The following is a 9992-nucleotide window of genomic DNA, read 5'->3' as shown; positions in this document are numbered from 1 at the left end:
GTTAGGTTAGGTTAGGTTAGGTTAGGTTAGGTTAGGTTAGGTTAGGTTAGGTTAGGTTAGGTTAGGTTAGGTTAGGTTAGGTTAGGTTAGGTTAGGTTAGGTTAGGTTAGGTTAGGTTAGGTTAGGTTAGGTTAGGTTAGGTTAGGTTAGGTTAGGTTAGGTTAGGTTAGGTTAGGTTAGGTTAGGTTAGGTTAGGTTAGGTTAGGTTAGGTTAGGTTAGGTTAGGTTAGGTTAGGTTAGGTTAGGTTAGGTTAGGTTAGGTTAGGTTAGGTTAGGTTAGGTTAGGTTAGGTTAGGTTAGGTTAGGTTAGGTTAGGTTAGGTTAGGTTAGGTTAGGTTAGGTTAGGTTAGGTTAGGTTAGGTTAGGTTAGGTTAGGTTAGGTTAGGTTAGGTTAGGTTAGGTTAGGTTAGGTTAGGTTAGGTTAGGTTAGGTTAGGTTAGGTTAGGTTAGGTTAGGTTAGGTTAGGTTAGGTTAGGTTAGGTTAGGTTAGGTTAGGTTAGGTTAGGTTAGGTTAGGTTAGGTTAGGTTAGGTTAGGTTAGGTTAGGTTAGGTTAGGTTAGGTTAGGTTAGGTTAGGTTAGGTTAGGTTAGGTTAGGTTAGGTTAGGTTAGGTTAGGTTAGGTTAGGTTAGGTTAGGTTAGGTTAGGTTAGGTTAGGTTAGGTTAGGTTAGGTTAGGTTAGGTTAGGTTAGGTTAGGTTAGGTTAGGTTAGGTTAGGTTAGGTTAGGTTAGGTTAGGTTAGGTTAGGTTAGGTTAGGTTAGGTTAGGTTAGGTTAGGTTAGGTTAGGTTAGGTTAGGTTAGGTTAGGTTAGGTTAGGTTAGGTTAGGTTAGGTTAGGTTAGGTTAGGTTAGGTTAGGTTAGGTTAGGTTAGGTTAGGTTAGGTTAGGTTAGGTTAGGTTAGGTTAGGTTAGGTTAGGTTAGGTTAGGTTAGGTTAGGTTAGGTTAGGTTAGGTTAGGTTAGGTTAGGTTAGGTTAGGTTAGGTTAGGTTAGGTTAGGTTAGGTTAGGTTAGGTTAGGTTAGGTTAGGTTAGGTTAGGTTAGGTTAGGTTAGGTTAGGTTAGGTTAGGTTAGGTTAGGTTAGGTTAGGTTAGGTTAGGTTAGGTTAGGTTAGGTTAGGTTAGGTTAGGTTAGGTTAGGTTAGGTTAGGTTAGGTTAGGTTAGGTTAGGTTAGGTTAGGTTAGGTTAGGTTAGGTTAGGTTAGGTTAGGTTAGGTTAGGTTAGGTTAGGTTAGGTTAGGTTAGGTTAGGTTAGGTTAGGTTAGGTTAGGTTAGGTTAGGTTAGGTTAGGTTAGGTTAGGTTAGGTTAGGTTAGGTTAGGTTAGGTTAGGTTAGGTTAGGTTAGGTTAGGTTAGGTTAGGTTAGGTTAGGTTGGATGAGCGTGGAGAGCTTAGTGGAGGACTCGGTCCCCCGATTGCGGCGCCTGAAGAGGGGTCGTGAAAGGGAGGAAGGACCTAGTACAGAAATGCCGGCGCCTAAAGTGGTGGCGCGGCGAGGGCGTCCCAAGTCGGCGCTGTCCGCTGACGCCCGCAAGGGTCAGGCGGCGGCACGACGAGACGAGGCAGAAAAAGTAGTGGCGCAGTTGACCAGTGAGGCCGAAGCGCTGAGAGAGACGCAGGCGGCGAGCCCTGCGGAGGAGGCTCTTGAGGACCAGGCCGCAGCGTATTGTAAAGTGATACGCGAAATTGCGGCCCGATCGGGTAACCTCAAGGGCACCTTCCAAAAGGGCCTGAAGGATGCTGCCGCGTCGCTCGAGAGAATTGTGTCGGTCTTGGGCTCCAGATCGGCGAGTGAGGAGGCCGAAAGGCTCCGCGCTGTTAACCGGCGTATGGAGCTTAAGGTCTCCGCATTGGAAAAAGAAATGGCGGAGTTCAAGGCCGCCATTGAAAAAGAGCGAGCAGAGCGGGCGGCGCAAGTGCCGGCTCCGCTAGGCGGCCTCCGGCAGGAGGAGACGGAGGGGCTAAAGCGCCTCATCCTCACTACAGTAGGCCCCTTGGTCAATGCCAGGTTTGAGGGAATTCAGGGCCGTCTCCTGCCGAAGAAGAACGTGCGGCCGGCGCTTGCTGCTGATAAACGCCGAGCATTGGCGAACGAAAGGCTGGCTGCCTCGGTGGCCGACATGGTGGACGAATCTGACACCGAGGTGGAGGAGGTGCCGGCGCCGACGCCGACGCCGGTAAGCCGGACCGCCATATGGAGGAAGGCTCCTTCTCAACCGGCTCCCGAGCCTGTGCCCGGTAAGGGAAAGGGCAAAGGGAAAAAGAGCCGGAAAGACAGGAAGAATGGGAAGGATGCTTCTCCAGCATCCGGACAAGTGTCGGAGCCAGTGGCCTCGACGTCCACGGCCCCGCCTCCACGAGCACCGCCTCGTAGGGTGGCTGTAGATGGGCCATCCTATGCGGGGGTAACCGCATCACCAGACCTATCGCGGGCCCCACGACCCGCGCCCCGTTCTGCACCGCCTTGTCATGTGCGTGTGTTGCAACCTGCCCCTGGGCCAGTGGAGCAACCCTTGAGGCAGGTGCCAATTAGGGGGGGTGCGCGCAGGCCACCACCCGCTGCCGCTGCCCCAAGCCACGAGACGCGGATTGCCGCCAGCAGGTCGACAAAGACCCAGCTCCGGATGCCAAGGCTCCGCCCTCCGCGATCCGCTGCGGTGCTTTTAAAGGTTCAAGCGGACGCGGAAAAGCGCGGAACCACCTATGTCCAGATCCTGGATCTGGCCCGGGAGAAGGTGGACCTCGGTGCCCTGGGTATATCCGGGGTTAAGTTTAAAAGGGCGGCTACTGGCGCTCGCATATTGGAGATTGCGGGCGCCGACAGAGATAATAAGGCCGACCAGCTGGCGGCCAAGTTGCGGGAGGTCCTGGATCCCCAGACTGTGGAGGTGTCCAGACCCCAGAAAAGCGCGGACCTGCGCGTGCTGGAGCTGTGCGATTCGGCCACACCTCAATTGGTGCGTCAAGCCATCGCTCGTGTAGGTCAATGCCCCGAATCCGAAATAAGGGTCGGGGATATCAAGGAGGAGCATGCGGGCACTCGCACCGCTTGGGTGAGGTGTCCCGTTGCGGCGGCCAAACGGCTGACCGCTAGTGGCGCAAAGCTCCTGGTCGGATGGGTCTCGGCAAAAGTCAAACTGTTGCCGACTAGACCCATGCAGTGTTACCGCTGCCTAGAGATAGGCCATGTGAGCCAGCGGTGCACTGCAGAGGCCGACCGGAGTCTGTTGTGCTACAGATGCGGAGAGCTAGGCCATAAGGCTGCCGTGTGCAACGCCGCCCCAAAATGCGTACTTTGCGTAGGGGCGGGCAAACCCACGGGACACCGGGCCGGAAGTGCCGCTTGCCCTAGCGCGCGTAGAAGACGAGGAGGAAGGCGGGGTGCGCCCGAGGCTACGGCCCAGGCGCAACCTGCACTTGCGGCTCAGAGCGCCGAAGCGATGGAGACGGGGGCCTCAGAATAATTATGGCCCTCAGAGTACTCCAGGCGAATATCAACCACTGTACCAGTGCCCAGGACTTGTTGTGCCAGAGCTTGGCGCTGTGGTTGATAGACGTGGCGGTGGTCTCTGAGCCGTACTTCGTCCCGCCCCGGGATAATTGGGTCCGGGACGTAGACGGATTGGTTGCGGTCGTGTCCTCGGCGAATTCTTCGCCTCCTACATGCGTCGTGCAGAGTCACGGAGTGGTCTCGGTTCGTCTGGGCGACTTGGTTGTGGTCGGAGTGTATTTTTCGCCCAACCGTCCGCTCAACGAATTCGAGTCATTCCTGACCCAGGTCGAGGCGCTGGTCCAGAGGAGTCACCCTCACCCCGTGCTAGTGGCTGGAGATCTCAATGCCAAATCAACGGCATGGGGATCTCCTGCAACGGATGCGCGGGGTGCACTCATAGAGGAGTGGCTCATCACCAACGGGCTGGCGGTGTTAAATCGGGGAACGGTACCCACGTGCGTGCGATGGAATGGCGGCTCGCGGCCAGACGTATCGTTCGCGAGCCCCAGTCTCGCGCGCCGTGTCAGTGGCTGGAGCGTGTTGGAGGACGTGGAAACGCTTTCCGATCACCGGTATATACGGTTTGATCTTTCCACGTCCTCGGTCGCCCCGAGCGGCCCAATCCGGACCCCGAACGAGACTGGCCCGAGATGGCAACTGAAGCGCCTCGACCAGGAGCTTCTCCATGAGGCGGCCATAGTCCAAGGCTGGTCCCATGCGCCATTGAGTGTGGTGGTAGAGGACGAGACTGATTGGTTCCGGGGTGCAATGACGGAAATTTGTGATGCGTCTATGCCCCGGACATGTTCTCGTCCTCCCAGAAGGTGGGTGTATTGGTGGTCGCCTGAGCTCTCGCAGTTGCGAGAAGCCTGTATTACGGCTAGACGCCAATACGCCCGATACCGGAGGAGAAGGCGCCGGGATGAGGCCGAGGAGGCCGCCTTGTGTGCAACGCTCGTGGAGACGAAGAAGGTGCTGAGGACAGCGATTGCAGCGGCGAAGGAGGCAGCGCGCGAGGAACTGCTGGCCACACTGGATCGCGATCCATGGGGACGCCCGTATCGGCTGGTCCGTAATAAGACCCGGCCGTATGGCGTTCCCCTGACGCAGAGTCTGGAGCCGCAGTTCCTCGACGAGGTGGTGGCCGCTCTGTTCCCGCAGGGAGCGGCCTTTCAGCCCCCCAGCATGGCTCCGCCACTGGTGGAAGGGAGCGAGGACATGGGCGAGATCCCGGAAGTGACCCGGGACGAGTTCACCGCGGCCGTCACAAGATTGCGTGCGAAAAAAACCGCCCCGGGTCCTGACGGAGTACCGGGTCGTGTGTTGGTCCTCGCTCTGGAAGTCCTGGGGGAGCGACTGAGGGGGCTGTTCACCGCCTGTTTCGGGCAGGGAAGGTTTCCTACAGCGTGGAAAATAGGTCGACTAGTCCTATTGAGGAAGGAGGGACGTCCGGCGGATTCTCCGACCGGGTTCCGTCCCATCATCGTGCTCGATGAGGCCGGCAAGTTGCTGGAAAGAGTCGTTGCTAACCGCCTCGTCGAGCACCTGGAGACGGTTGGGCCGGACCTGGCGAACTGCCAATTCGGGTTCCGCCGGAAGAGGTCGACCATCCACGCTATTCTGAGGGTTAAGTCCCTAGCGCAGGATGCGGTCAGCCAGGGTGGGGTGGTAGTGGTGGTGTCGCTAGACATCGCCAACGCCTTCAACTCCCTTCCCTGGCCGTGCATTGAGGAGGCACTCCGGTACCATGGGGTGCCAACCTACCTGCGCCGAATCATCGGGGACTATCTCTCAGAGAGACGGATAGCCTTTCCTGACCGTAACGGGTGGAGAGAAAGCGAAATGACGCGCGGTGTTCCACAGGGTTCTGTCCTAGGACCGCTCCTGTGGAACATCGGGTACGATTGGGTACTGCGGACGGTCGCTCTTCCGGGAGTTGAAGTCGTCTGCTATGCGGACGACACTCTCGTGACCGCCCGCGGCGCCACTTTCAGGGATGCGTCATTGCTCGCCACTGCGGGAGTGGCTGAAGTGGTGCGCCGAATCCGCCGACTGGGTCTGGAGGTGGCCCTCCATAAATCCGAGGCGCTATGTTTCCATGGGCCGCGGAAGGGGCCGCCTCGAGATTCCAGTCTGATGGTAGGCGGTGTTGCAATTGCCGTCAAGGAATCGATGCGGTACCTGGGCATCGTGCTTGACGGCAGGTGGAATTTCGGCGCCCACTTCGCCGAGTTAGAGCCGCGCGTGACGACGGCGGCTGGCGCGCTGACACGGCTCATGCCGAATCTGGGAGGACCAGAAGCGTCCTGCAGACGCCTGTATATGGGGGTCGTGCGGTCCATGGCCCTTTACGGGGCCCCTGTATGGGCGGAGGCCCTATCTCGTCAGAACCTCGCCCTCCTGCGAAGGCCGCAGAGGCTGATGGCGACAAGGGCCGTGAGGGGATATCGCACGATTTCCTTCGAGGCAGCGTCAGTGCTGGCCGGTTCCCTGCCCTGGGATCTGGAGGCCAAAATCCTCGCATCCTTGTTTGACTGGCGCGAGGAGGCTTCGGCTCGGGGTGACCGGTTGGCACCAAGAGAGATCGCGGGACGCCGCGGCGAGCTATATCAGCGCGCCGTAGAAGAGTGGTCCCAACGGCTGGAGCAGCCCACTGCTGGGAGTAGGACCGTCGAAGCGCTCTGTCCAGTTTTGGGCCAATGGTTGGCGAGGCAGCACGGCCAACTGACTTTCCGCTTGACGCAGATACTCTCCGGGCATGGATGCTTCGGAGGGTATCTGTGTCGCATAGCGGGTCGGGAACCGTCTGCCGTTTGCCACCATTGCGACGGATGTGCTGACGAGGACGCCCAGCACACCTTGGAGGACTGCCCAGCCTGGGACGAAGACCGCACGCAGCTGCGCGCGGTTGTGGGGGACGACCTCTCCCTGCCGGCTGTCGTAAGACAGATGGCCGACAGCGAGACGTCGTGGACAGCGGTGCAGGCCTTTGCGGAGAGCGTAATGCTCCGCAAAGAGGCGGCGGAAAGGGAGAGGGAGGATACAACCGACCTCCCCATACGCCGTCGGCGCACAGGGCGCAGGAGGCGGGCATACGCCCTGCACCTGCTGCCCCCACAATAGGGCCGGTCGGGTGGCGGAAACGGGATTTCCCGTCGCCCGGCTTAACGGCCCACGGGTAGAAAGGCGCGCCCATGCCAAGCGCGCCTTTACCCAAGCGGGTAGAACTGAAGGCTGACGAGCCGTCCCGCTGGCCGCTCCGAGGAGAGCGGCCGAGCCGAGGCCGCCGTGGTAGCGGCCGCCGCGCCGGGACTGTGGAGCGAGAGTAGCACATGGTCCCGGCACAAATGCGGTCGGCGTTGGCATCGTGTGGTTTTAGTGGGTTCAAGTCCCACACACCTGTCCGGCTTCCCGTGGCCGGATGGACGGGACGAGGGTCTTTCCACACGTTAAAAAAAAAAAAAAAAAAAAAAAGGTTAGGTTAGGTTAGGTTAGGTTAGGTTAGGTTAGGTTAGGTTAGGTTAGGTTAGGTTAGGTTAGGTTAGGTTAGGTTAGGTTAGGTTAGGTTAGGTTAGGTTAGGTTAGGTTAGGTTAGGTTAGGTTAGGTTAGGTTAGGTTAGGTTAGGTTAGGTTAGGTTAGGTTAGGTTAGGTTAGGTTAGGTTAGGTTAGGTTAGGTTAGGTTAGGTTAGGTTAGGTTAGGTTAGGTTAGGTTAGGTTAGGTTAGGTTAGGTTAGGTTAGGTTAGGTTAGGTTAGGTTAGGTTAGGTTAGGTTAGGTTAGGTTAGGTTAGGTTAGGTTAGGTTAGGTTAGGTTAGGTTAGGTTAGGTTAGGTTAGGTTAGGTTAGGTTAGGTTAGGTTAGGTTAGGTTAGGTTAGGTTAGGTTAGGTTAGGTTAGGTTAGGTTAGGTTAGGTTAGGTTAGGTTAGGTTAGGTTAGGTTAGGTTAGGTTAGGTTAGGTTAGGTTAGGTTAGGTTAGGTTAGGTTAGGTTAGGTTAGGTTAGGTTAGGTTAGGTTAGGTTAGGTTAGGTTAGGTTAGGTTAGGTTAGGTTAGGTTAGGTTAGGTTAGGTTAGGTTAGGTTAGGTTAGGTTAGGTTAGGTTAGGTTAGGTTAGGTTAGGTTAGGTTAGGTTAGGTTAGGTTAGGTTAGGTTAGGTTAGGTTAGGTTAGGTTAGGTTAGGTTAGGTTAGGTTAGGTTAGGTTAGGTTAGGTTAGGTTAGGTTAGGTTAGGTTAGGTTAGGTTAGGTTAGGTTAGGTTAGGTTAGGTTAGGTTAGGTTAGGTTAGGTTAGGTTAGGTTAGGTTAGGTTAGGTTAGGTTAGGTTAGGTTAGGTTAGGTTAGGTTAGGTTAGGTTAGGTTAGGTTAGGTTAGGTTAGGTTAGGTTAGGTTAGGTTAGGTTAGGTTAGGTTAGGTTAGGTTAGGTTAGGTTAGGTTAGGTTAGGTTAGGTTAGGTTAGGTTAGGTTAGGTTAGGTTAGGTTAGGTTAGGTTAGGTTAGGTTAGGTTAGGTTAGGTTAGGTTAGGTTAGGTTAGGTTAGGTTAGGTTAGGTTAGGTTAGGTTAGGTTAGGTTAGGTTAGGTTAGGTTAGGTTAGGTTAGGTTAGGTTAGGTTAGGTTAGGTTAGGTTAGGTTAGGTTAGGTTAGGTTAGGTTAGGTTAGGTTAGGTTAGGTTAGGTTAGGTTAGGTTAGGTTAGGTTAGGTTAGGTTAGGTTAGGTTAGGTTAGGTTAGGTTAGGTTAGGTTAGGTTAGGTTAGGTTAGGTTAGGTTAGGTTAGGTTAGGTTAGGTTAGGTTAGGTTAGGTTAGGTTAGGTTAGGTTAGGTTAGGTTAGGTTAGGTTAGGTTAGGTTAGGTTAGGTTAGGTTAGGTTAGGTTAGGTTAGGTTAGGTTAGGTTAGGTTAGGTTAGGTTAGGTTAGGTTAGGTTAGGTTAGGTTAGGTTAGGTTAGGTTAGGTTAGGTTAGGTTAGGTTAGGTTAGGTTAGGTTAGGTTAGGTTAGGTTAGGTTAGGTTAGGTTAGGTTAGGTTAGGTTAGGTTAGGTTAGGTTAGGTTAGGTTAGGTTAGGTTAGGTTAGGTTAGGTTAGGTTAGGTTAGGTTAGGTTAGGTTAGGTTAGGTTAGGTTAGGTTAGGTTAGGTTAGGTTAGGTTAGGTTAGGTTAGGTTAGGTTAGGTTAGGTTAGGTTAGGTTAGGTTAGGTTAGGTTAGGTTAGGTTAGGTTAGGTTAGGTTAGGTTAGGTTAGGTTAGGTTAGGTTAGGTTAGGTTAGGTTAGGTTAGGTTAGGTTAGGTTAGGTTAGGTTAGGTTAGGTTAGGTTAGGTTAGGTTAGGTTAGGTTAGGTTAGGTTAGGTTAGGTTAGGTTAGGTTAGGTTAGGTTAGGTTAGGTTAGGTTAGGTTAGGTTAGGTTAGGTTAGGTTAGGTTAGGTTAGGTTAGGTTAGGTTAGGTTAGGTTAGGTTAGGTTAGGTTAGGTTAGGTTAGGTTAGGTTAGGTTAGGTTAGGTTAGGTTAGGTTAGGTTAGGTTAGGTTAGGTTAGGTTAGGTTAGGTTAGGTTAGGTTAGGTTAGGTTAGGTTAGGTTAGGTTAGGTTAGGTTAGGTTAGGTTAGGTTAGGTTAGGTTAGGTTAGGTTAGGTTAGGTTAGGTTAGGTTAGGTTAGGTTAGGTTAGGTTAGGTTAGGTTAGGTTAGGTTAGGTTAGGTTAGGTTAGGTTAGGTTAGGTTAGGTTAGGTTAGGTTAGGTTAGGTTAGGTTAGGTTAGGTTAGGTTAGGTTAGGTTAGGTTAGGTTAGGTTAGGTTAGGTTAGGTTAGGTTAGGTTAGGTTAGGTTAGGTTAGGTTAGGTTAGGTTAGGTTAGGTTAGGTTAGGTTAGGTTAGGTTAGGTTAGGTTAGGTTAGGTTAGGTTAGGTTAGGTTAGGTTAGGTTAGGTTAGGTTAGGTTAGGTTAGGTTAGGTTAGGTTAGGTTAGGTTAGGTTAGGTTAGGTTAGGTTAGGTTAGGTTAGGTTAGGTTAGGTTAGGTTAGGTTAGGTTAGGTTAGGTTAGGTTAGGTTAGGTTAGGTTAGGTTAGGTTAGGTTAGGTTAGGTTAGGTTAGGTTAGGTTAGGTTAGGTTAGGTTAGGTTAGGTTAGGTTAGGTTAGGTTAGGTTAGGTTAGGTTAGGTTAGGTTAGGTTAGGTTAGGTTAGGTTAGGTTAGGTTAGGTTAGGTTAGGTTAGGTTAGGTTAGGTTAGGTTAGGTTAGGTTAGGTTAGGTTAGGTTAGGTTAGGTTAGGTTAGGTTAGGTTAGGTTAGGTTAGGTTAGGTTAGGTTAGGTTAGGTTAGGTTAGGTTAGGTTAGGTTAGGTTAGGTTAGGTTAGGTTAGGTTAGGTTAGGTTAGGTTAGGTTAGGTTAGGTTAGGTTAGGTTAGGTTAGGTTAGGTTAGGTTAGGTTAGGTTAGGTTAGGTTAGGTTAGGTTAGGTTAGGTTAGGTTAGGTTAGGTTAGGTTAGGTTAGGTTAGGTTAGGTTAGGTTAGGTTAGGTTAGGTTAGGTTAGGTTAG

At 52.7% G+C, this 9992-nt stretch overlaps 1 protein-coding gene across 1 annotated transcript; it reads left to right on the top strand.

The window, feature by feature from the left end:
- The first annotated feature begins 1370 nt into the window (after nt 1-1370).
- LOC128683161 (uncharacterized) lies at nt 1371-3458 on the top strand. Its single transcript, XM_053768461.1, has one exon. The coding sequence runs from the start codon at nt 1371-1373 to the stop codon at nt 3456-3458; it is 2088 nt and encodes a 695-aa protein (XP_053624436.1).
- The last annotated feature ends 6534 nt before the right edge of the window (nt 3459-9992 follow it).

Source organism: Plodia interpunctella, chromosome Z (assembly GCF_027563975.2).
Source record: "Plodia interpunctella isolate USDA-ARS_2022_Savannah chromosome Z, ilPloInte3.2, whole genome shotgun sequence".
Classification (NCBI taxonomy): domain Eukaryota; kingdom Metazoa; phylum Arthropoda; class Insecta; order Lepidoptera; family Pyralidae; genus Plodia; species Plodia interpunctella.
This window is presented reverse-complemented; position numbering and strand designations above follow the sequence as displayed.